Genomic DNA, 27,949 nt, shown 5'->3' on the forward strand with positions numbered 1-27,949 from the left:
TATATTTAACTGTGTAAATTAATAAAATGTTTCATGTAGTTTAATGTAAAACCTCGAGAACTGGTGGCCTGATTCCTGAATTTAGAGTCGCATCTCAAACTAACACTTCAAATTATAGGTTATGACAGTTTTTTAAAGTTTCCCTCTGGAATTTTTAAATAACTCAGCTTTACCAACTGCATCAGTCATAACAACTCTGTCTCACGTTATCGTACAAACAACCATTAACAGATCCCATGTTCCCCATTGTTTAAACAAAACCTTTTTTTTAAACATGTATAAATCCTTACAAAGCAATCAAATAAAATATTGGTTCTCCATGTTCTTATTACAACACAAGGCATCCCTTTTCCAGTGCATCTAATAATTTACTGGAGCAAGCATTTCTCTTTGTAAAGCAGTGTAACAATTGGTGACGTTCATCCAGCCCATTTTATTTTGGAAATCTCTCTTCTTTCCAACATTTCCTTTATACCTGAAAGGTCAATCTTCAACCTTTTTTTTTTAGTTATACTTTTATAGGATAAACATTATCCCAAAGAGAGCAGTTATCCACACCTTTCTCAGTTTGCCCCTTGTATAGAATTTTGTTATGTTAATTCTAGCAGTTGGCTTTGCTCAATGATCACAGTTACACACCCATCTGCTGGTGAGTAAGTTGGCAAACAAGGTACCACAGACGCAGAGACCAAAGTAAGTTGAAGCACATGCTGTTTATTAACAAAAGTAACAGAGCACTAACACAATGTGTGCTTCTCAAACCAGGCCCTACTCTAAACTACTGATTAACATTGTAGCCTGCGCTACACAGCAATAGGGTAATACAGTCACGTGGTCAATCTGCTCACATTCTCTGAAAGGCGTACTGCACCTCAGATTACCACAGGTTTCCTTAAGAATATTAGGTAAGTACACCACCATAGCTATTGCTTCTACTAACATCAGTGTTTCAGCAGCTAAGGTGCTTTTAACTACCCTTTTTATTTTCTTTGCTTTCCAGACCAGTGGGCAACATTTACTGTTCTTTCCCGCCAAGAAAATGATAAATCCTGCAGAGCTAGAATATCCATCTGGAAGATTGGCAAATGAAGCATCAATAAAAATGGGCTAACTTCATATCTTCTGGAACTGGAAACCTGAATGCGTATTTCTCCGAGTTTAATTTCTGTAACGTTTTATTTACTCTCAGAACTTCCTCAGTTGCAGCATGTTTCATCATAGTGCTCAGTTCCAATACGTCTGAGTGCACAATCAGTTCAACTGTCCAATCAAACATTATGATTGATCTGTTTATATCTTGGCTACAAAATCCTCTTTTTGTGAGGACCTGGCTCAATTCATTGGGATGTGATTGACATTTTCTAAATAAGATTGTTGATCCAAGATCACTCTCGACTTATTCTGCTTAATGTCTAACGCTTTATATTTAAAGGCCCCCGAAGCCTGGCTTTCAATCTTAAACTCCCTCTTTATTTTATCTATCACCCATTTCTCACTGCAGAACCTCCCCACAGAAAATCATCAACGTGCATCATAAAGATACCTGCTAGCTTCTCCTTGTGATATCAGTGGGACATTGCTGGGTCTGCCTTTAGCTTAATGTATTCTGTTTTCAACAGGATGGACCTAACTGAGAGATACCATACCCCTGATGCATAATTTAACCCATAAACACATTGTTTAATTTCCACAGTTTCCCTTCTATATCACCAGCTTCTTTGGGTGGTTTCAAAAACACTTCTCTGAAATTTCTCACGCTGCAAAAATGCAGCTTTTATATCAATCAATTTACATTACCAGGAATATGTTGCTAAAAGAGTTAAGAAAATCTTCAAGTTCACTTTTTCTACAGTAAGGGAATCCACTCTGACACCTTGATCATCAAGTCTTTCCTCAAAACCCTGAGCTACTGGTCTGGCTTTAGCCTTATCGTGCTATCAGGAAGCAGCTTTTCTGTGCATATCTACGTGTGATAAGGCTGGCTATCCCCTATCCGGTATTTCACCGTATACACCAATTTCTTTCTAACTTTCCAACTCTTTTTTTGGCATCCTTTATCAACTTATCTTACAATTTGATATTAGTGACTAAAACTTTGGAATCATAAGGGCTTCTGCTTCTTGTGGCATTTCTAGCCTGTTCTATGGTTCTTGTTCTTGTCAAACTACAACCTGTACTCATTCTTCTACACAATCTCTCTCTCCTACAATCAGAGTTCCATTCACAAGTCTGTGATCTTTTGTTACTTGCTCAGATTCTGCAAATGTATAATCAGTGCCAATTCTTCTCAAGGAAAGTACCCTAACATTTTGATTGCCCGGTTGTAAAATTACTGTTTTTCCATTATTGCCTACAACCTTACCTGGGCATTTCCACTCTTTCTGTCTTTCTCTTTTGTAATATACCATGTCCCCAGATTAAAATTTATTTCTGATGACCTTACACAATCTTCAGCCAGAAGTTCAGGTCTTCAGCCAGATCCATCTTGGCCTCCTCTGGAGGTCCCCAGCATCACAGATGCCAGTCCTCAGCCAGTTCAATTCACTCCACGTGATATCAAGAAACAGCTGAAGGCACTGGATACTGCAAAGGCTATGGGCCCTGACAATATTCCCGCCAAAGCACTGGAGACTTGTGCTCCAGAACTTGCTGTTCCCCTAGCCAAGCTGTTCCAGTACAGCTACAACACTGGCATCCACCCGGCAATGTGGAAAATTGCCCAGGTGTGTCCTGTACACAAAAAGCAGGACAAATCAAACTGGCCAATTACTGCCCCATCAGTCTGCTCTCAATCATCAGTAAAGAAATGGAAGGGGTCATCAACTGTGCTATCAGCTGTCACTTACTTTGCAACAACTTGCTCACTGATGCTCAGTTTGGGTTCTGCCAAGATCACTCAGCTCCTGACCTCATTACAGCCTTAGTTCAACATGGACAAAAGAGCTGAACACCTGAGGTGAGGTGAGAGTGACTGCTGACTGCTCTTGACATCAAGGCAGCATTTGACAGAGTGTGGCATCAAGAAGCCCTGGCAAAACTGGAGTCAATGGGAATCAGGGGGAAAACCCTCCGTTTGTTGGAGTCATACCTAGCACAAAGGAAGGTGCTCATGGTTTTGGAGGTCAATCATCTCAGTTCCAGGACATCACTGCAGGAGTTCTTCAGGGTAGTGTCCTCAGCCCAACCATCTTCAGCTGCTTCATCAATTACCTTCCTTCCATCATAAGGTCAGAAGTGTGGATGTTCACTGATGACTGCACAATGTCCAGCACCATTCACAACTCAGATACTGAAGCAGTCGATGTCCAAATGCAGCAAGACCTGGACAATATCCACGCTTGTGCTGACAAGTGGCAAGTAACATTCATGCCACACAAGTGCCAGGCAATGACCATCTCCAACAAGAGAGAATCTAACCATCACCCTTGATATTCAATGGCATTACCATTGCTGAATCAAATTTCATCTCACACTGTATATCATGCAAACTCATAAATGGGCCTAAGGCCATCACTTTCAGCCCTGAAAAGTGCCCTCAGATTACCCTGGAAGGGGAAGTTATCTCAAAAATTTGAGCAACAGATGAAGCTAGCTGTTTCACACTGCTACTATGCAGTAGCAACACAAGTGGTATTCGCCACTAACAGAATGCTGCTGTTAAGTGAGAAAGAAGCTCTGCCTATCACACAAATGAATAATGTGGTATATGAATTTCACTGCCAGTGTGATGCTAAGTATGTAAACCGTACATCCCAAAGACTGGCAGATCATATCACTTATCAAACATGTCTCTTTTGCTGTTCCCAGTGGGCAAGGTACAGGCCGTCCCAATCATTCCGTGGCTTGCAAAACTCAAAACACAGTGTCCAATATTCAATGTGATTCCACGATTGGACAGCATTTGCTAAATAATCCTCAGTGTGCTAAGAATTACGCTGACAACCAATTTGAAATTGTCAGTCAGGCTTGCAATGTGATACATTTATGTGTGCTGGAAGCTACATATATTAATAAACAGGGCCCTGTTCTTTGTAGACAGAAAGAATATGTACATCCAATGCACCTGTTTCAGCTAAACCAAATAAGTGATAGCCATTCACTGGTTCATTCCTCAGGGCAATGCCTTGACCAGTCATAGTCAAGCTGCCTGATTTAAATTTCAAACAATGCTTGGCAGTTAACTGTCAGTCACCATTAACTGGAGTATTCTCCATGGCAATGCCTCTACCAATCAGTATCCACTTGCCAATCAATCAGCACTCTCTTCTCATACAATATAAAGTTGTTGCTTCCCCTGACATTGGTATTCTTGCAATTGTCCTGATGAGTGCAAGACAAAATGTCTTTTTTTTTAAGCAATAATCAAGTTCTGTACTACCAAACGACTACTTAACAATATAATTGGCAAGACATGAACAAGGGTAACTGCTATTTCCTGCCTGGCTTCTTTGAACAGTCTGGGGTACAATTCATCCAGGCCTGGTGACTTATCCACTTTCAAGAATGCTAACCCCCTAATACTTCCTCTCTCCCTATGTTTATCACATCCAATATTTCACACTCCTCCTCCTTTACTACAATGTCTGCATTGTCCCTCTCTTTTGTGAAGACAGATGCAAAGTATTCATTAAGAACCATATCCACATCCTCCACCTCCACACACAGGTTACCTTTTTGGTCTTTTATGAGCCTTACCCTTTCCTCAGTTATTCTCTTACCCAATGTATTGATAAAACATCTTTGGGTTCTCCTTGATTTTATTTGCTAATATTCTTTCATGCCGTCTCTTTGCTTTCCAAATTTCCTTTTTGATTTCACCCCTCCACTTTCGAGACTCCTCTCGGCTTCCTGTAGTACTGAGTTCTCAGTGTCTGACATAAGATTTCCCTTTTTGCCTTATCTTACCCTGCAAGCTTCTTGACATTGATTTTGCCAATTTAGAACCTTAACTCCTGTTCTATCTTTGTCCTTTTCCATAATTATGTTAAAACTAATTGAGCTATGATCACTAGCACCAAAATGCTCTCCCACTGCCACTCCTTCTTCCGGCCCAGCTTCATTTCCTAAAACTAAGTCCAGAACTGCACCCTTTTCTTGTTGGACTTGCTGCACACTGGCCAAAAAGGTTCTCCTGAATGCACCTCAAGAATTATGTTCTCTCCATTCCTTTTACACTTAAACTATCCCAGTTAATACTGAGATAGCTAAAATCCTCTACTATTACTGCCCTGCTGTTTTAGCATTCTCAGAGATTTGCCTACATATTTGCTCTTCTATCTCGCTCTGACTGTTTGAGGGTCTATAATACACTCCTAGTCATGTGACTGCTCCAGGCCTCTACTCCAGCCTGTCCCCACTACCACACGATGAAAGAGCATAGGTGGAAAATTCTAGGTAGGAGGTGGGATTGCGACAATGGGAAATGGCTTGACTTGCCTTGGGGATGGCAATTCAGGCCATAGACTTTATTTCATGGTTCACATGCACCCAAAAGATGCACAGCATCAACTCATCAAGGGCCCTTCAATAGCATCTTCCAAACCCGCAACCTCTACCAGCTTGAAGGACTGGGGCAGCAGGCACATGGGAACACCACTATCCGCAAGTTCCCCTCCAAGCCATACACCATCCTGACTTGAAAATATATCATTACTTTAATGTCCTTGGGTCAAAATCCTGGAACTCCCTCCCTAACAGCACTGTGGGTGTACCTACACCACATGGACTGCAGTGGTTCAAGAAGGCAACTCACCACCACCTTCTCAAGGGTAATTATAAGTGAGCTGGCCTAGTCAGTAACACCCACATCCCATGAATGAATAAAAAAAAAAACATGCATATAGATATTCCCTGGGTGCAAAAAAATTACCATTAATTTGAGCAGAAACCCAATCATTGTCACAGCACTGACAAAGTCTGCCTTGGCTGCCCAGAATAAATAGCAGCTTCTAAATGTATCACTTTGTTTTTTCCCTCCTACAGACTTTCAACATCTGTTGCAGCATCTGGTGTCACTAACTGAAATGCTTGAAGATTCCTACTCATGTAATTTTCTGTCCTTTACATGCCAGATAGGAGATCTATGGTGTCAGCAATTGTAATTTATATTTTTTCCACTAAGGAACCATTAAGTTCTTTATGATAATTAATTGTGAGGCTAATTTTCAAAACAAATACAATGTAACAGCCTTTATCTACATTCATAAAACAGTAAATGACTACATACTTATTTGTTAAATGTCTTAATGATTTTTACAGTACAAAAATAAGCCATTAGAAAAGATGCTTCATCTGTGATCAGCTTTCAGGTTCTTATCGTGGCATTCAGTACACTCTTCACAAGCACGTTATTTGAACAATGCAGATAATTGGCGTTCAGATATTATTTATGATTGGACGTATTGTCATGGTTCTATAGGTAGGCACCCCCTCCCTGTGACTGAATGCCCCCCTTGACCAAGCCCCTCTCAGAGGAGGGTACAAGATCCCTTTCACAATGTGCATTTCAGGCTCTATTCTGGGATAAGGTGCTAAGACTATGATTTCTCCAACCCATCCCCTATCAGCAGATAGTCAGCTACAAAAGCGAAAAACTTGAAATCTGAAGAAATAAACAATTAACCTTTCAACAGCTTCCAGCTCTGACAAAGGTTCATTGATCTGAAATGTTTCTCTCTCTGCGGAGGCTGTCTGACCTGCTGAGTGTTTCCGGCAATTTCTGATTCCATTTTGGGCAGTTGTAATATTAGGCAAGATTTTAACTCACTCAAAACTCACCTATTTGAACAAAGTTAAAATCAGGCCCAATATTTTTAAAGAACTATTTGTTTCAGCCTTCTCTGTGACATACAAAGAGTAAAACTTTTATTTTACTTAATTTTAAATATTATTAGTATTGTTCTTTGTACAGACTGCACTGCTCAAGTGTTGCTCAGTAACCAAATTCTGCATTAACCCTGCAGTTCATTTTATGATTGCTGGCTTGGAAATTAACCTATTATCAATGATCTGTTAAATATTTTCAATTGTAATGTCCCACAATAATCAACACACCATCATTGATTCTGATGCATTGATAATTTAGCTCTGGAAACACAGATTATTGAATATCATTATTAAAAGTACACATCAAGATATTTGACCTGAGGTATTTTCCAATTAAGCTGTTGATTTACCAAGAGAATTATTTCCATTTCACTTAAAGAGAAAGTGTCTCACCTAAAGAGGGTATAAATTTATCCCACAAGTGAGTGAGATCACATAATTACAAAGGATTGTGAAGAAGCCTATTCATTCGTGAGGCAACTCAGTAACAATTTATACTTTAAAGGCAAGTTGAGGGTTATTTGCAATAAGCAATAAGACTGAAATTCAGATGTTTCAATCACTACATCAACTTGCAACTTCTTATTATTTACCATCCATTATGATGTAATGAAATATTTGAATAAAAGTACAACTGAAATTATATTAGGTTACTGTGATTTCACCATTGTGAAATAATTCTGTTATGTAATTCTTAGGAGAATGCAATATAGAAAATAATTAATAGGACTGAATTACTTTAAGAAAATGATGTTCTCAAACAGGTTAAACAATGCCTTAAACTGTAATTTACTTATGAGACTTGAACCTAGGGATTGACACAGATTTTTTGTTTTACTAATAATGGTGAGGCCGTCAATGCTCCCCTTTATTGTTGGGTAAATCATCAGCATATGTGCTGTTAAATCCAGAAAGCCTGAAGTTGCTGTCAGTGATTCATTGCTCCTCTAAAGGCTGTGCTGTTGCAGTCTTTGCCAATAGAAACCCACAATGTTCCTTGTGTCATGAACAGAGGCTAATTATCTGCTACTCAGGTACTAAAAATAGATGGTTTGTACAACCAGGAGGACCTGAGTTTTTAATGGTGTTGTAAGTGATAAATACTGAACGAACTTCTCTAACCCATTAAAATATATAGATGTGGATTCTCATTACCCCAGAAGAAAATCAACATTGCTGATTTAAAAAAAATAAAAACATAGTTTTTCTATTTTTCTCTTTTATGTCTCCCCTTAATCTTAATGTTTACTTTGTTTCTTGTACAATGATTTAAATGCAATTCATATTTCCTAATGTTTTTACTTCTGGTTTCAATTCTGCACATTTTAGTGGGAATTATTCAATCTGATTGGTTGAGGAATCTCTCTGTTGCTTGTCCTGTAGTGAGTACTAGACTAAAACAGACAGAGATTGACTGGAGGTTTCTGCTCAAAACCTTGGGAAACTGTAAGTGAAGTGAACAATAAAAGCTATTATTTTATCATTCACAGAAAATTTTATTCACAGGAAAATTCAGGCAATTATTTCACTACATTTATTTCCATCAGTAATACCTTGAATACAAAATTATAAACCAGCTGATCTGTGTCATTCGTGATAGGTAGTCTGCGATTGGAAACATGTTTGTAAATGGAATTGTGTTTAACCTGGCCTGTTTCTTTCATTCACTCAGGTACCCTGTGGGCTAAGTAATTTAAATAGGCTCATATTGAGGTCAATTAGAGACTAATTGCACAGGGAGGCTTCTGTATATTCAATCCTGGGTTCCTAACATTGCTGAGAGAACCGGTTAACAAAATTAGAAAAGCATCAACAGGAAATTGCTGACATTCTATCATATTCCATGATAATATTCAACACTTCCATCATATCACTGCTTAATCTTAGATGAAAAATGTCTTGGTTTTTCTAGTGGTTCCTCATGATCAAAGCCTCCCATTGCTGGCATCATCCAAGAATGGCTCTTCTGTACCATTTCTATAGCCTTGGGATCCAAAACTGCATTAAAACTGTGTTTTAAATCTAGCTAGTCCAAAGGTTTGTAAACCGTTAGAAATAGTTCTTTGTTATTGTACCTAATGCCCTTATTTATCAAACCTAGGATCCCATATCTTTTATTTTATTAATAATCGCATCAGGTTTAGCTCCCACTTTTGAAGATTAGTTTATTCAGACCAAGTTTCTCTGTTTTTTTTAACATTTTTAATGATTTCACAGGAAATGTGCGTCTAAGGCTTAATATATAAACCAAGACGTGGCAAAAATTATGGATATTGCCCTCAGTAATAAAAGGATTTAACAAAAAGTTCAATAATATTGCAAAAAGCTGAAAATAGAAAAATCTTTACTTTGATTTAATTTCAACAATTGATTTAAAATGACTCAATACTATTTATTTGCTAAAAATTAGGAATACTCACTTCACCAAGGAAGTCATTGGAGGAGAATCTGTCATAATCCCAGACAGTAACTTCTAGTGTCTTCTTTTTGAGCTGCAGTCAAAGCAAAATACCATTAACAGGGATTCTACCATAATTTCTCCTATAGTTACAATCATTTTCTCATTGCTACACATTCCTTTCTCTCAGCTCGCTCAGGAAACAAACTGTTTGATATACAATAACAGTCTCAATCTATATAATTAATTCTAGAAGTTAAAACATTGTAGCATTCCTGGAGTGAATACAAAATTAGTACCTATCCCAGGTTAAGATTGTGGAGAGGTGGGGCTGACATTGATAATTGTGTTTTCCTGAACCAATTGGAATCAATAAAGAGGCTGTAGTAAGTGGAGGCACATTATCTGTATGAGACTCAAATGCTAAAACTGAAAAATACTTAACAATGTAGTGCTTGTGTTACCAATGGCAGTTCATCTTGAGCAGAATTTGGGTTGTAATCTAATACTGCATAAGGTAAAGTCAAATAGTTCATCAATTTATTTAACTGAAGGCAATCACTTCTTTCAAACAAAAAGCCTTTCAGTACACGTATAGATGAGTTAAACCTATATTTACTCTTTGCATCCTTCATTACATGTACTTTCAAAAAACATATAATTTTAAAATAAGCTTCAATGGGAACACAAATGTATTTCAGTAAAACATTTATTTAAAATTAGACTTATTGCATTTTACACAATGCATGATTTGATATTAGCTAATTTGATTGTTTTGATAAATGATGCTGTTTCTTAGGAAGTCCTTACGTTACCGGTATTGGTGATGTGATTTTATTGATGTGAAATGACTTATATTTCATGAGCATATAAGATTGGCAAAGTAACTTGGGGACTTAGTAATTGTTTGTACCAGTAAAATGGATGTGATACTAACAAATTCTAGGCTCCAGTCTCAGTTGGTATCAAATATGCCCAGGCCAATTATAATACAGACACTTCTGCCTTAAAATGCTGTAATCCCAACCTCAGAAGGATATCTCCAGATGGCACAAGCCGACTTAACTTTTCCAACCTTACTCTTGAAGTTGGTTATGTGGTTCTATAATTTTCTGAAAGAACTGTTTCAGAGAGCTGTACTTTGATCCCTATAAGCAGGCTAAGACTAGCAATATTGGTTTCATGGACTCATTCTGTAGGGAAAGTAAAACAAAATAATTTTGTGCCACTTGTTCTAGACTTCAATACTTCAGGAGTGCATTAAGGTGCTCCTTCATACTACAAATAACACCACTGATGCAAAATGGTAGTGCTTTGTACCAATGCTGCATCTATAGTGTAAATGCAGCCAGAATCCAGAGTCAGTCTGACACAAAACCTGAAAGAAGCAAAGACAGGTCTCATTCCACCTCATTTCACTGCCAGTTCAGGTTCGGGTCAGTGTGAAGCATTTTTTTGCTTTGCATCAACAATAGTCTTCTGGAGTGCAAAGGCACCAGAAGGTAGTTTATGAACTTGGAATCATTCCAACATCTAATAATGGGGCAATTAAAGGACTATTCACCACGATGTGTGCAACATAGCACACAAGCAAATACACAGGGGAACGTAGAAGAAGTTTGATATCATTCATCACTTTTATGTGTTCAATAGTCACAAAAAACAATCATTTTTAAATGTGTTGTTAAGCTTTTCAAAGTCGCAAACTCTAGAGACTAAATTAATAATAGCTAATGAAAACTTACAAATTATATTAAGAGGATGTTCACACATAAAAGGATCAGATCGATGAATGAATGAGATCCAGCAGGTATGGAGATTAATGTGCAAAATAATACAAACCAATGCTAGGAAAGGTAACTTTCAACAATTCTCTTCTCAAGCAACATTGTAATTCCTTTTTAAAATATTTATGCAGTCTACATTTTTAGGAAGAGAATTTTGTATTCTAGTCACTCTCAGACTAAATTAAGTTTCTCAAGCTTCCATTTTAATATGTGACAAGAAACTGCTCCTGAATTCCCTATTGGATTTATTGGTGACTATCTTATCTTATATTGATTGTCTCTTGTTAGTCTCCTTCCCCACAAAAGGAAACACTGGGCAGAATTTAATGGAGACTGATGGAGCAGGGAGTGAGATGCAGCTGGTAGTAGAATCACATGGGAGGCGCTATTTTGGAAGCCCAAGGATGGGAACTCTGGGTCACATTATGTCAGCGCTGGGAGGCAGTGATGGAGAGATGTCAGATGGAAGTGACGGGTAGCCGTTTAAAGTTAAAGAAGTACGATGCCTCATCTGCGTGTATGTGATTGTGAATAGACATTAATGGTTCCTCGCAAATTAAATGTTTGGCATGTCGTGGGTGAGGGCCTGTCAGATCCTAGACTGTAGCGGTATCCAGGAAAGGCCTCAAGCTCTGAGGGAAAGGTCAGTCATTGTGAGCTGTCTTTCATTGGTGTGGAAACTGCTGCTGAAGGGAGAGAGGATCTCATCATAATCAATAAGCTGTGGTGTAGCTCAGAGGAGTTCAGGAGTAACCATTAATAGTTTCACACTGAGGCAGGGGCACCGTGCCACAAATGCCAGGTGCATCAGAAAGAACTGGGCCCCACTGGAAGACACCTTCAGCAAGGAAAATGACCTGTAAAGGGGGATTGAAACTGACATGGGCCTCATCCATCAAGTCTTCCTGGATCCCTGAGCAGAGGAGGAGAAGTGCAGAAGGAGTTTGGAGGCCAGAAGCAGAAGCTGCAGCCTGCCAGAGGGAAATGCAGCAGGAGTGAGTCCTAGGCTGGGCATGCTGTGTCCTAAAGCTTTCCAGACTCACATGAACTACCTCAAGATGTCGGAGGGCCAGTGCCAATGAAGACTGCAACTTTCATGGGACGCTGTCATCCATCTGTGCACCACACTGCAGAACAACATGTGATCCATGGGACTGGGTTGGCACCTAATGCCTGTGGTGCTGAAAAACATCACTGCATTGAACTTCTACACATGCAGCTCCTTCCACAGATCCACCGGGGACGCGAGAAGGGTCTCCCAAGCAGCCACTCACCACTGATTTCAAGAGGTCACCAACGCTTTGTTCAAGAGGGTAGGGGAGTTTATGCGCTACCGCATTGACCTTGATAACCAGGCAGAGAAGTCAGGGCAACTGCAGGATTTCCACTTGTGCAAGATGTAATCGCTCAGATGCAGCCTTCATTAACAGGAAAAGTTTCTACTCAATCAATATTCAAATGATATGCAACCATCAAAACCGCATCAACCAGGTGTATGCCCAATTCCTCAGGAGTCATCACGCCAATGTACATCGACACCCGCAGGTGTCACTGTTGTTTCAGCCCCCCATATGCCTTCAGAGATCCTTGGGGACAAGAGACACCCACTGAAGACATGGCTGAAGATGTTCCAAAGAACTCTCACACTGCAGCTGAGGAACATTACAATACCTGCAACACGTGTTGGTATAGACCACAATCGAGCAAATAACTGGCCTGTTGAAGAGGAGATTCTGTTGCCCAGACTGTTCTGTTGGTGCGATGCAGTCAGCCTCATTAAGGGTTTCTGGTATAATTGTTGTGTGCTGTGCTCTGAAGCACGGGGTGCAGAGAAGATTTACCAGGATGCTGCCTGGGCTGGAGGGTCTGAGCTATGAGGAAAGATTGGATAGGTTGAGGTTGTTTAGCAGCAAAGGTTGAGAGGCGGCCTGATAGAGGTGTATAAGATTATGAGGGGCATAGATAGGGTGGATGGGAAGACAATTTTTCCATTAGTAGAGGGGTCAATAACCAGGGGGCATAGATTTAAGGTAAGAGTTGGAAGGCTAAGAGGGGAGTTGAGGAGAAATATTTTCACCCAGAGGGTGGTAAGAGTCTGGAACTCACTGTCTGAAAGGGTGGTTGAGTCAGAAACTCTCGTAACATTTAGGAAGTATTTAGATATTCACTTGCATTGCTATAGCCTCCAGGGCTATGGGCCAAGCACTGGAAAATGGAATTAGTGTAGTCAGATCTTTGTTGACTGACATGGACATGATGGGCCAAATGGCCTCCTTCTGTTCTATAAATGTCTATGAGTCTATAATAATTGTGGGGGACTTAAATCTTCACATAGCCTGGGTCATTCAAATTGGCAAGCATGGTCTAGAAGATGTCCAATGTTTTCATGACCATTTCTTAGAGCAGTAAAAAGTGGAATCATCTAGTGATGAAGCTATTTCAGATCTAATGTGCAATGAAGAAGATTAATTTGTAATGTCATGTAAAAGATCAAAGTGGAAATAGTGACCATAACACCACTGAATTCCATGTTAAGTTTGAAAGTGACATATTCCAATTACAAACAAAAATCCTAAACTTCAACAAAGTTAATTACTTAGTTATGAGGGGGTACTGGCTTAAGTTAATTGGGTAAATAGAGTTAAATGCATGGAAGTAAATGAACAGTGGGAAGCATTTAAAGAAACAATTCAAAATATCCAACAAAAATACATTTCATTGAAAAACAAAAACTCAGAAGAAGTACTCATCTGTCGCTCACTCAGGAAGTTACGGACAGTATTAGATTAAACAAAGAGGCTTACGATGTTACAAAAAAACAGTGGCAACTCTGAGAAGTGGGAGCATTTAGAAACCAGTGGAGGGCCACTAAAAAGTTGATAAAAAGGGACAAAATAGATCATGTGAGTAAGCTAGCCAGGAATATAAAACAGATTATAAGAGCTTTTATAAGTGTATGAAAAAAAGAGAGTAGTTAAAGTAAATGTTGGGTACCTTAGAAGCAGAAACAGGAGAAATTATTCTGGGGAATGAGAAAGTGACAGAGGCATTGAACAAATATTTTGCATCTCCCTTCATAGCAGGAGACACAAGTTCTATATCAGAAATAGACAATAACCTCGGGGCTAAAAAGAGTGAGAAAATTATGGAAATTAATATCAGCAGAGATAAAGTATTGGAGAAACTTCAGCGGCTAAAATCCAACAAATCCCTGGGACCTGATGGCCTACACCGTAATGTTTTAACAGAGAGATCTGCAGAGGTAGTGGATGTGCTGGCTATGAATTGGTAAAGTTCTTTTGTTTCAGGAATAGTCCCACTAGATTGGAAGTTGGAAAATTTTACACCATTTTTCAAGAAAGGAGGAAGAGAGAAAGCGGTGAACTACAGGCCAGTTAGCCTAACATCTGTGGTTGGGAAAATGCTAGAATCCATTATTAAGGCAGCCTTAACAATGCACTTAGAAAAGCATAGTAAAATTTGAACAAGCCAGCATGGTTTTACTAAAGGAAAGCTCTGCTTGAAAAGTTTGTTACAGTTTTTTTAGGATGAAACCAATAGGGTAGATAAAGGGGAACCAGTAGATGTAGTATACCTGGATTTCCAAAAGGCATTCAATAAGGTGCCACACAAAAGCTTAATAAGCAAACAAGGGCTCATGGAGTTGGGGGTGATATATTAGAATGGATAAAAGATTGGTTAACATAAGAAAAACAGAGAGTGGGCATAAACGGGGTTTTTTCAATTTGGTAGGCAGTGAATAGTGGAGTGCCACAAGGATCAGTGCTGGGGCCTCAGCTATTTACAATCTATATTAATGACTTAGATGAAGAGACAGAGAGTAATGCATCCAAGTTTGCTGATGATACCAAGCTGAGTGGAAAGAGAGCTTGGAGAGGACAAAAAGGCTGCAAAGAGATATAGACAGGTTAAGTGAGTGAGCAACAAGAGTATAATGTGGGGAAATTTGAAATTATTCACTTTGGTTGTAAGAATAAAAAAGCAGAATTTTTTTGAAAGGTGAGAAACTTGAAAGTGTTGATATTCAAAGACACTTGCATAAGCTGGTACAGGGACAGAGAAAGCTAGCATGCAGGTGCAGCAAGAAATTAGGAAGGTAAATGGCACGTTGGTCTTTATTGTGAGGGGATTGAAGTACAAGGATAAAGTCTTGCTATAGTTGTACAAGGTTTTGGTGAGACCACGGAATACTGTGTGCAATTTTAGTCTCCACATTTAAGAAATTATATACTTGCATTGGAGGCAGTGCAGCAAAGGTTCACTAGATTGGTGTTTGGGATGAGGGAGTTGTCCTATGAAGAGCGGCTGAGTAAATTGGGTCTATATTCTTTGGAGTTTAGGAGAATGAGAGGTAACCTCATTGAAACCTACAAAATTCTGAAGGGACTTGACAGGATGGACACTGAGGCCAGAATATTGCCATCGGCATGTGGGAACGGGCCCAACATGCCGACCCCTAAAATGATGTGAGATGACGTTGGGCGTGCATCCCGATATTATCACGCGTCATTTCGATCGTTCGTTCGGCGGGCACGCAGCCGCCTGTCACATTAAAAGGTAATCAAGCTTATCAACAATGCTGTCCATCCAACCATAAGGTTGATGGGCAGGCAAAGAGTTCAACTGACCTTCGTGTTTTTCAGGAAACCTCACCATAGAGACTGCAGCAGTTCAAGAAGGCAGCTCACCACCACCTTCTCAAGGGCAACTAGTGATGGGCAATAAATGCTGGCCCAGCCAGCGACACCCACATACCATTAAATGAAAAAAAAACAGGGGCTAAGGAAGCTGACATAATTAAGGTTATAGCACAGCATTTGGAATTGGAAAAAGGAGAATCCAGATAGCAATTCAGCTGAATTAGTGAGAATTCTGTTGCAGATGAAGCAGAGATAGAAAGAGAAAAGCAAAAATTCAAATTGGAAAAAGAAAAAGAAATGAAAATAGTTCAAACTGGAAAAGAGGGGGAAAAAGAGAGAGATAAAAATGCTTGAACTGGAAAAAGACAGAGAAGTTCAAAAGTTTGAACTTGAACCCCAAAGAGAGAGAGAGAGAGAGAGAGTTTAGCAAGGGAGAAAAGAAATAACGAAAACAAATCAAAATCTCAAAGAAAGAAAGAACCCAGACAGCATGAATCAGCTAAAGAAAAGCTTAGGTTATGAGGTGAATGAGAGTCTAATAGTTTGGGTGAGTAATTAAGTCCCACCCTGAGTTTTGCTATAACAAAGAGTCTTTGCATAGTGCATAAATTCACTGAAGACAGAGCTGAGAGATAATTTGGAAAGGTGGCTGCAAAGCTAAAGTGGGCAAAGGACACATGGACTCTTATTTTGCAAGGTGTTTTGGTTGGAAAAGCTAATAATGTGCATTCTAGCCTTTCAGAAGAACAATCCTCAGATTGTGAGGTAGTTAAAACTGTGGCATTAAATGCTTACGAGCTTATCACTGAATCATATCAGTTGAAATATTGGACTTTAAAGAAAAGACCGAATGAAATGTTGTTAGAATTTACTAGGGGAAAATAAATGTTATTGTTAAGTTGTTTCAATCTCTGAAGTTAGGACAAACTTTTGAGAATGTGAGAGAGCTAATAATACTGGAAGAATTTTGAAACAGCATACCAATAGCTATTAGGTCACCCCTGGAAGACTGTAGGGTTTCTAAGCTACTGGAAGCAGCGGTTCTGGCAGATGGTACAATATATCACATAGGCAGCTAAGGGGCAGTAGATCTCCATTTGTAAACCCACTGGGAAGCTGGAGGAATAGAAAAGAGTCTTGCTTTAGGGAGATGGCAGATGTTATTCAGGTTAATAAAAATGTTAGTATAGAGGATAAATGTGATGTGAAAAAACCAGCATGCTTCTTTTGCCATAAGATAGAGCATCTCAAAACCAATTATTGGAAGCTGAATGGTAAACTGGTGACAGTAATGGCAATGCTTAAGGACTCTTCAGCAAAGGCTGTATCAGAAAAGGAAATGAGTGCTAAAACAGTGTCAATGGTACAAGTGAGAAGTGTTCCCTCAGAACTTACTAGAAAGGGGAATGCAGCTCAGGATAATCAAGGGAATTCTTCCTTGGATATTACTAAAGTGAGTCAGGCTACTGGAGGTTTTTGAGGTTTTGTCTTTAAGGGAGATACGTTCCCTGATTCCTCTGATGAAACAAGTAAACAAACTTTCAGAGTTGCTAGAGCAGATCCTTCATTGATGGTGGCTGGTGATATGATTTGTGTTCCAGTTGGTTTGATGAAGGAAGAAATATTAGTAGGGGATCTTTATGGAACTCATGAACCTGTTCCCTTGTGTAAAGTCAATTTACAAAGTGACTTAGTAAACAGAATTGTTAGTGTTGCAATTATTCCTAGTTTATCTATTGAAGGGGTAGATTTTATATTGGGTAATGGTTTGGCCAGGGTAGATGGCAACATGGCAATGATGGCATTGCAGCTGTTGCTTGGTCGTGTTAATATTGCCAAACTCCCCAAAATTATCATGGCCAAACACAAGAAGCTTATTGTCAATAACATATGATTGAAGGAAAGACTAATCGGTGAAGAGAACCAACTTTCATGCACAAAAGATGAGATTGCTAATGAAAAATGAGAACGGATGAGAATACTTGAGTATTGGTCAAAGGAAGTAAACCCCTTGAATGAGGAGTTTAAATGTCTAAATAATCAACTTGTAAAAATGGACTTTTGTCAGGCTTGACGCACACCAAGGCCGGGCTGGAAAACCCCAGCCACAGAAATACTAAGGTGCAGAAGGAGGGCATTTAGCCAATCAGATCTGCACCAGCTCTCCCAACGAGCAACTCACCTAGTGCCATTCCGCTGCCTTCTCCCCATAACCATGCACATTCTTCCTTTTCAGATAACAGTCTAATTCCCTTTTGAATGTCTTGACAGAACCTGCCTCCACCACACTCTCAGAAAGTGCATTCCAAACCCTGCATTAAAAAATTTCTCCCCATGTCTTCATTCACTAATTACTTTAATTCTGAGCCCTCTTGATCTCGCTCCTTTCACAAGTGGGAACAGTTTCTCTCTATCTACTCTGTCCAAAACTGCTCATGATTTTGAATATCTCTATCAAATCTCCTCTCAGTCTTCTTTTCTCTAAGAAAAACAGTCATCTCTTCTCTAATCTATTTTCATAAGTGAAATTCCTCATCCCTGAAACCAATCTCATGAATCTTTTCTGTACCCTCTCCAACACGTTTTTATACTTCCTATGGTACAGCACCCAAAACTGGACGCAATACTCTATCTGAGACTAAAATATTGACTCTCCATGTTCTTCCTACAAAAATGCATCACTTCACATTTCTCTGCATTGAATTTCATCTGCCACCTCTCCGCCCACTGCACCAACTTGTCTATGTCCTTTTGAAGTTCTACATTATCTTCCTCGCAGTTCACAATGCTTCCAAATTTTGTATCATAACTTGATAGATCTTTAGTCAAACCTAAATGAACTTATTGTGTCAGAAGTCTCCAAGTATCATGAAAAATGCCTTGAACAGGAAATAAAATGAATCAGAACAGTTTGTTGAATGCAGAATAGAAAACCAATACTGATGAACAGCTGGAACTTTGTTGTTAAAAGGGCAATTAAATTATTGAACCCTGATGCAATCTGGAGAACCAAAAGGATGAGAGGTGTGGTATGGAAGAGGCAGATCCAGGCCTTAAAAGTATATAAGGAAAATTTGAAGCAACAGATTGGGGAGCTAACGAGTAAATTGAAAGAGTATAAGGAGCAGTCAGTAACCATGGAAGAAAGATTCTGAAATGAACTGAATGCCCCTATGAAGTTGTCTAAGGGTTCTGCAGATGTCTCTGAAACAAAGGTAACTGAACTGTCCAGAGCAGTTACTGAGCTGAATGAAAAGATTACTAAGCTTGGAAAAGATTTGGAAGTTAAGAGAGTAAACAAATATTTGAGTGAAATTGTGAAAGAAGTAGAGATGAAGGTTCCATTTTTGAAATGTCACTGAGAAGAATGTGAAGGTTTGTAGAAGACTGTGGAACACCTCTTGGATGTGTTAGAAAATGTCTTGCACAAAGAGAGGAAAACTCCCTTGGTGCAGGTTTATTTATTTGGTGTTGATCAAATGTCATGTCCCTAAGACATGAAAGAGATCATAAACTGTTTAAATCAAACCTTACCCTTTTGCGTATTTAAAAAGTGGACCTTGCTGAAGCAAAAGTTGGTTGCTACAGGTCACATGAATCACAAGTTAGCTATAGTTTCTGAAATTTCCAATAGCAGTTAGAGCACAAAAGCTTAACCCTCATCCTTGTGGAATCTCACATCTCTCATTGTGAGCTCACATTACAATCAATGAAACCAGAGATCAGCAGACGATCTTTCTCCCTAGCCTGGTCCTATAACAAAGGGAGAACCATTGAAGCTTGTTATACCTGTAGAGACCTAAAAGTCACCATCTATCTCTGAAGGTGAACAATGCATTTTGACCAGAGACATAAAAAATGCTTGTTAGTCTGACTCATTAATGAACAACGTCACATGACATCAGTTTCTGGCCTGTGGAAAATTTTAATATTACATTTCTAGACTCACAACGCAGTATGCTGTTTAAACTCTAGCCCACAAATATCAAAGCAGGACTCCAGGGTGATCATCAGCCTGCATCAAAAGCTTCCTTGGAGCCAGTTTCTTTGGGAGATTCCTGCCATCATTTGCCAAGCAGAGCAAGTCTCTGTATACCAACCTCATCTTATTGCATGGACCATGACCCCACCACTGAGCATCAAGCCATTGTTTCCAGGACTGTCACTGACTTTATCTCCTCAGGAGATCTTCCTCCCACAGCTTCCAACCTGATAGTCAGCCAACCTCGGAGAGCCCAATTCTACCTCCTACCCAAAATCCACAAACAGAACTGCCCCGGTAGACCGATCGTGTCAGCTTGCTCCTGCCCCACGGAACTCATTTCTCGTTATCTTGACTCCCTTCTCTCTCCCCTTGTCCAGTCCCTTCCCACCTACATCCGTGATTCCTCTGACACCTTACGTCACATCAACAATTTCCAGTTCCCTGGCCCCAACCGCTTACTCTTCACCATGGACATCCAATCCCTCTACACCTCCATCCCCCACCAGGATGGTCTGAGAGCCCTTAGCTTCTTCCTCGAACAGAGGCCCGAACAATCCCCATCCACCACTACTTTCCTCCGTCTGGCTGAACCTGTTCTCACACTGAACAATTTCTCCTCTAACTCCTCTCATTTCCTCCAAATAAAAGGTGTGGCTATGGGTACCCGCATGGGCCCCAGCTATGCCTGTGTCTTTATGGGGTATGTGGAACATTCCTTGTTCCAGTCCTACTCTGGCCCCCTCCCACAACTCTTCCTCTGGTACATCGATGATTACTTCGGTGCTGCTTCATGCTCTTGTCGGGACTTGGAAAAATTTATTAATTTTGCTTCCAATCTCCACCCCTCCATCATTCTCACATGGTCCATCTCTAACACTTCCCTTCCCTTCCTTAACCTCTCTGTCTCAATTTCTGGTGATAGACTGTCCACCAATATCCATTACAAGCCAACCAACTCCCACAGCTTCCTTGATGACAGCTGCTCACATCCCGCTTCCTGTAAGGACTCCATCCCATTCTCTCAGTTCCTTCGCTTCCGTCGCATCTGTTCTGATGATGCTATCTTCAAAAACAGTTCCTCTGACATGTCCTCCTTCTTCCTTAACCGAGGTTTTCCACCCACGGTCGTTGACAGGGCCCTCAGCCGTGTCCGGCCCATCTCCCGCGCATCTGTCCTCACTCCTTCCTCTCCCTCCTGGAACCATGATAGGGTCCCCCTTGTCCTCACTTATCACCCCACCATCCTCCGCATTCAAAGGATCATCCTCCGCCATTTCCGACAACTCCAGCATGATGCCACCACCAAACACATCTTCCCTTCACACCCCGGCGGCATTCCATAGGGATTGTTCCCTCCGGGACACCCTGGTCCACTCCTCCATCACCCCCTACTCCTCAACCCCCACCTATGGCACCTCCCCATGCCCACGCAAAAGATGCAACACCTGCCCCTTCACTTCCTCTCTCCTTACCGTCCAAGGGCCCAAACACTCCTTTCAAGTGAAGCAGCATTTCTCTTGCATTTCCCCTAACTTAGCCTACTGCATTCGTTGCTCCCAATGCAGTGTCCTCTACATTGGAGAGACCAAACGTAAACTAGGTGACCGCTTTGCAGAACACCTATGGTCTGTCTGCAAGAAAGACCCAAACCTCCCTGTCGCTTGCCATTTTAATACTCCACACTGCTCTCTTGCCCACATGTCTGTCCTTGGCTTGCTGCATTGTTCCAGTGAAGCCCAACACAAACTGGAGGAACAGCACCTCATCTTCCGACTAGGCACTTTACAGCCTTCCGGACTGAATATTGAATTCAACAACTTTAGATCTTGAACTCCCTCCTCCATCCCCACCCCCTTTCCGTTTCTTCCCCCTTCCTTTTGTTTTTTCCAATAATTTATATAGATTTTTCTTTTCCCACCTATTTCCATTATTTTTAAATCTATACCTTTTATGCCCTGTTAGTCTTTCCACCCTACCCCCACTAGAGCTTTATCTTGTGTGTTTCCTGCCATCTATTCTTAATTAGCACATTTGTTTAGATAATTTCACCACCTTGAACACCTCTTTGATCTTTTGTCTGTGAAGTCTTTTGATTATCTGCTCCTATCACTGCTTGTTGTCCCTACAACCACCCCCCCACTTCTCTCCCCCCATCTTCCCCCCTCCCCCCACCTTAAACCAGCTTATATTTCACCCCTCTCCTAATATTACTCAGTTCTGTTGAAGGGTCAACTCTTTTCTTCTCCGCCGATGCTGCCAGACCTGCTGAGTTTTTCCAGGTAATTCTGTTTTTGTTTTGGATTTACAGCATCCGCAGTTTTTTGTTTTTATCGTCTTATTGCATCACCATCAACTTTAAAAGAATTCTGCAAATCCTGCTTCAGCTAGCTGAACCTGCCTAAACTGTAGCCCCTCCTGAAACAACCCTCACTGGACTCTGACATTTTGGGCTCTGGAAATTCGTTGTTAGTGTTCTGCTTACAGTGGGTGGTGGTTTGATGATTCTTCAAGGCAGCAGAGATTTGGAATGGTGTTCAGGGACAGAACAGAGATGATATGTCTTGAGGAGTCACAAGGTCAAACCCCTCAGCAGTTCCCACAGCTATCTTACAGTCTTCTTCACTCTACAGTAAGGTCTAGCTGTTATTTATAAATGGCTCCAGCACCTGCCCTCACATCACCCGATGACATGGGCCTACCTGCCCATCCCCTGACACCTGATTCACTGGGCCCCTGCCTTCATCTTCTAACTGGGCATCTGCCTTGTATATGCACTCCGCTGGCTACTTCCACCCCCAATGCCCATGCTGCCCACTTCTGGGTCCTTCTCGAGGACCCATGCCACTGACATTTAGTTCTGTCCACTATCTCTGTATCTACTCTATCAAAACATTTCATAGTTTTAACACACCTCTATTCTGTCGCCCCTTGGTATTTTCTTTTCAAGAGAAAGGAGATGCAACCAGTTTGTCCCTTCCTGATATAATCTCACAGTATTACCCTTCTACAGCTTTTTTTGCACGGTCTCCGCTGCCTCTCTATCCTTTATATAAAATGGCAGCAAGGACTGCACAAAATACTCCAAGTGTGATTGAACCAAGATTTGAAGCAAGTTTAACATAACAGCTGAACATGTTCCATCTTACTTCTGTGAAAGTCAAAAGTATTTGTTTACATATGTTAAAACATTAAGATGTAAATACGTGAGGGTGCAAGGTCAAAACTTCACTCTTCATCCTTTCTTCCAATACAAAAAAAATGACAGTGCTTAAATATTGACAGACCTAAAAAACTAATTAGGAAGTCACTTATCTGAATGATCATTGTCAGTTCCATCTGTGACTGTGAAAACTATAGGTGGAATTATATAGGGAATTGCATGTATGATGGTAACTTTTTTTTCAAAGGTGTAAATAATTGTAGCAGAATGTGATGAGAAATGTGATTGAAAAGATCAGGCATGCAACTGTATACCAGTTCAAGTTTCCAGATTCAATAATTCCCTTTCACCATATTCAACTCATGCAATAATAATAAACCAGCAAACAAAGCTCAAGATGGCTTGTGCAGATTTCTATGAGCTATTACACATTTCAATTCTTTCCACAATTTATTCTGCTAATTTTAGTGTTGCACTATTCCAAAGAGTTGGTCGCTTTCCTGCTGCATCTTATTTGTCCAAAGGAACATTTTGTCTGTCAATCATGTTGTCTTCAATGCAATGTTATATTCAAGTATTACCTGCTCCATCGAGATGCTTTTGTAAATCACAGTTTGATTCCATTCTGGGTTGATGCTCTTCTGCACATGCTTAGTTCTGCGCTTGTTCTCTACACTGTTATAAGACACAATGCATTATTAAATAAACCAGAGGCTATCAATTGGATATGTTTTATTTAAAGACAAAAGTGGTCATGGAAATAAGATATACATGTCTGCAATTTCAGTTTTTTTGAGAAAATCTGAGAGCAGTTTATTTCTTAGATTTTGCTTACCCAAAATTTCAAAATTGGCACTTATTTTACATAAAGAGCAACCCTAAATAAAATGGATGCGATAAAAAGCTTTTTACACTATTGCTAGTGTTTAAATTCCTATCGCTAGTGTTTAAGTATGGCACCATGGCTATTTTCCTACATTAAAGGTGACATGGATAGAAGCTGTTATTGTAGTGGGCACTGCCATGTGAAACTTGGTTGAAGCACAGTATAATATGCCTGTGCATTTAACCCCTACTATACAAATATAAATTTGAGTTGCATGGAAAATATGCTGCCTTAACGGGCAAGATGACCTTATACGTAGGCAATTCTGTTTAAGTTCCACGTAAGAGATATGATTCCTTTCTGTCTAGAACTGGGGTAGATTAGGATGTATTAAGTTAATTTCTGTGTAAGGCTTGCTCACAGAACAGCGGATTTTCAATTGTTAAGTACTTTTGTTTCTCTTTAGGCTTATGTAAAAGAATATGTATAAGAATCCTTCAGTTCAAACACTTTGCACTGCTTATAGCTTGCAAAAGCTTTCAACTAAATATTGCAGATAAAATTCCTATCTGTTATTATGTTATGACAATTAAATTAAAATACCGATGCAGATATACTGTGGCTTAAATGGAACCATTTGGTTTGGTACACTGCTGTCCTAAGGCTGTATATTTTGGGTGACAGAACATATATGTCTGATCATCAGAGACAAGGTACTGGTAACATTTTCCCAGGAGCAGTTTGTGAAATTAAAGGGTAATTTAATCATGTTGCCCATGTGAGCCCTTTAGCACCTGGCTCAGTAAAAATCTCTCACTCTGTAAGTGAAGGTTTTGTACATCAATGTTTTATCATGGATGGGAAAGTGATGCATGATAATCACTGTACTCAGCCTCATCAAATCTTCTTTTAGTCTCTTGCATCTCTCACAAAGATCATCGATATGAAAGGAACAGGCTTGAATTTTTCTTAACCAATGAGAATGCAACCATACATCTGGTGCCATCTATATATGGAATAGAATGAGATCTCTACTGACATTTTTCACTTCAAACATCCATCCAGAAATAGTAACATATATTGTACTTGTCTTGGAATTATTTTAAAATTTACTGTTCAATCACTTAATAAATAATTTCTCGATTTAAAATTCTGCAATGATTAACCCAAGTTATTTCAATTTTCCTTAAGCATTTCTGTTAAAAACTGAGAATGCAGAGAGCTCAATATTTTAGTACCAAATAAATTCTTACCCTTGCCAAAAATATTACTGTTTCAAAGTATTTCTGCTGAAAGGTTGATGAACGCAAACTGTTAGCATCAATATCCAAGTTCTTGGCCTGCATTCATTTCCAACCTCGTTAATTAATGCTTTGGTAATTCGATCTCTGCTAAAATATTTATTAGAATTTGATTTCACATTTGTAACAAATAAATTTAAACCCATGTAATATTATATTGATATTTGCATTTCCTTCTATCCTCTATGCTAATAATCAGTGACCACTTTACACCATCTGGACCTACACGATGTATGACAGTGGCTTGAATTTTACCCATGAGAGCTAACTGGAACGAGGAAAATAGATGAGTTGACAACCACGTCATCGGTGATTGAGAGAGCGTATGCTCATAAGAAATAGGAGTTAGAGTAGGCATTTGGCCTCTCAAGCTTGCTCCACCATTCAATAAGATCATGGCTGATCGGATTGTGGCCTCGACTTCACTTTCCTGCCTGTCCTCAAGAAGCCTTGACTACTTGTAGATCAAAAATCTGTACAACTCAGCCTTGAATACATTCAATGACCCAGCCAATCTTTGAAATTTGGCTAGAATACAGTCAATGCATTCATCAAAGTAATTAATATGAATTGTAAATAATTGAGGCCCTAGCACGGAACCCTGGGGCACTCCACTAGTTACAGTTTGCCAAGTAGAAAATGACCCATTTATTCTGACTCGCTGTTTCCTGTTAGTTACCTAATCTACTATTCATGCTGATATATCACCCCCAAAAGCATGAGCTCTTATCTTGTATAGTAACCTTTTATGTGACACCTTATCGAATACCTTTTGGAAATGTAAATACACTACATCTACTGGTTCCCCTTTGTGAACCCTGCTTGTTACATCCTCAAAGAACTCAAATAATCTTTTCCAAACAGGATTTCCTGTTCACAAAACCATGTTGACTCTGCTTTGCCCAACTAACACTTTCTTAATAATTGTTTACAGCGTTTTACCAATAACAGCAGTTGGACAAACTGGGCTATAGTTTCCTCCATTCTGTCTCCCTCCTTTCTTGAATAGTGAAAACATTTGGGGTTTTCTAATCCACTGGGACCTTTCCAGAATCTGGGGAATTTTGGAAGATTACAACCAATGTGTCCACTATCTCTGCAGCCACTTCTATTAAGATCTCTCATCTCTCTCTCTCTCTCTATGCCGTCTTTAATGGTCTCTCGTCTCTCTTTCTCTGCGCTCTTTAATGGCCTCTCGCCTTGCTCTCCACACTCTTTAATGGTTTCTCCTCTCTCTCCACGCTCTATAATGGACTTTCATCTCTCTCTCCATGCTCTATAATGGTCTCTCATCCCCCTCTCTGTGGTCTTTAATGGAGTCTCATTTCTCTCTCTCTCTCCATACTCTTTAATGGACTCTTGTCTCTTGTCTCTTTCTCTGCACTCCTTAACGCTCTCTCAACTCTCTCTCCAAGCTCTTTAATGTCCTCTCATCTCTCTCTCTCCCTCCATGCGCTTTAACCCTCTGTCAATTCTCTCTCCATGCTCTTTCTTTAATGCTCTCTCGTCACTCTCTCTATGCTCTTTAATGGACATTAGTCTCTCTCCACATTTTTAATGGACTCTCGTCTTTCTCTCTCCGCATTCTTTAATGGACTCTCGTCTCTCGCTCTCTCGTTCTCTCTCCGCACTCTTTAATGGACTCTCGTCTTTCTCACTGCACTCATCAATGAAATTTCGTCTCTCTCTCTACGTTCTTTAATAGACTCTTATCTCTCCGCCCTCTTTAATGCTCTCTCGTCACTCTCCCTACGCTCGTTAATGGACATTAGTCTCTCTCTCCATGTTTTTAATGGACTCTCATCTCTCCCTCTCTCTCCACGTTTTTAATGGACTCTTGTCTCTCACACTGCGCTTGTTAATGAAATTTCGTCTCTCTCTCCACGCTATTTAATATACTTTCATCTCTCCCTCTGCACTCTTTAATGCTCTCTCGTCTACCTCGCCACACTTTTTAATGGTCTTTCATCTCTCTCTCTGCACCCTAATGCTCTCTTGTCTTTCTCTCTGCACTCTTTAATGGACTCTTGTCTCTCTCCCTGAGCTTGTTAATGAAATTTTGTCTCCCTCTCCGCGCTCTTTAATGGTGTTTTGTCTCTCTCTCTACGCTCTTTAATGGTGATTCATCTCTCTCTCCATGCTCTTTAATGGACTCTCATCTCTCTTTCTGCGCTCGTTAATGAAATTTTGTCGCTCTCTCTATGCTCTTTAATGCTCTCTCGTCTCCCTCTCCACGCTCTTTAATGGACTTTCTTCTCTTTCTCTGTGCTCTTTGATGCTCTCTCGTCTCCCTCTCCGTGCACTTTAATGGTGTTTCGTCTCTCTCTCCGCGCTCTTTAATGCTCTCTCGTTTCTGTCTCTGCATTCTTTAATGGACTCTCGTCTCTCTTGCTGCGCTCGTTAATGAAATTTCGTCTCTCTCTCCACACTCCTTAATGCTCTCTCGTCTCCCTCTCCACATTCTTTAACTGACTTTTGTCTCTTTCTCTGCGCTCTTTGATGCTCTCTTGTCTCCCTCTCCGCGCTCTTTAATGGTGTTTCGTCTCTCTCTCTGCACTCTTTAATGGTGTTTCGTCTCTCTCTCTGAGCTCTTTAATGGACTCTCGGCTCTCTTTCTGTGCTCGTTAATGAAATTTCGTCTCTCCACGCTTTTTAATGCTGTCTTGTCTCCCTCTCTAAACTCTTTAAATGGACTTTTGTCTCTTTCTCTGCGCTCTTTGATGCTCTCTTGTCTCCCTCTCTGCGCTCTTAAATAGTGTTTTGTCTCTCTCCGCGCTCTTTAATGCTCTCTCGTTTCTGTCTCTGCACTCTTTAATGGACTCTCGTCTTTCTCTCTCTCTTTCTCCATGCTCTTTAATGGATTTTCATCTCTCTTTCCGTGCTTGTTAATGAAATTTCATCTCTCTCTCTCCATGCTCTTTAATGCTCTCTCGTCTTCCTCTCCACGTTCTTTAATGGACTCTCGTCTCTTTCTCTGCGCTCTTTAATGCTCTCTCATTTCTGTCT

General features: G+C 40.1%; 1 protein-coding gene across 1 annotated transcript in view; it reads right to left on the reverse strand.

Annotated features, from left to right (window-relative positions):
• Positions 1 to 27,949, reverse strand: part of LOC121273409 (protein piccolo-like) — a 66,152-nt gene that overhangs the window by 18,632 nt on the left and 19,571 nt on the right. The window contains exons 2-3 of the mRNA XM_041180592.1: positions 23,398 to 23,491; positions 9,246 to 9,317 (exon numbers count right to left, since the gene is read on the reverse strand). Of these exons, the coding sequence (XP_041036526.1) occupies positions 9,246 to 9,317; positions 23,398 to 23,491 (166 nt within the window). The remainder of the gene's footprint in view (positions 1 to 9,245; positions 9,318 to 23,397; positions 23,492 to 27,949) is intronic.

This window comes from Carcharodon carcharias (genome assembly GCF_017639515.1).
Source record: "Carcharodon carcharias isolate sCarCar2 chromosome 13 unlocalized genomic scaffold, sCarCar2.pri SUPER_13_unloc_6, whole genome shotgun sequence".
Classification (NCBI taxonomy): domain Eukaryota; kingdom Metazoa; phylum Chordata; class Chondrichthyes; order Lamniformes; family Lamnidae; genus Carcharodon; species Carcharodon carcharias.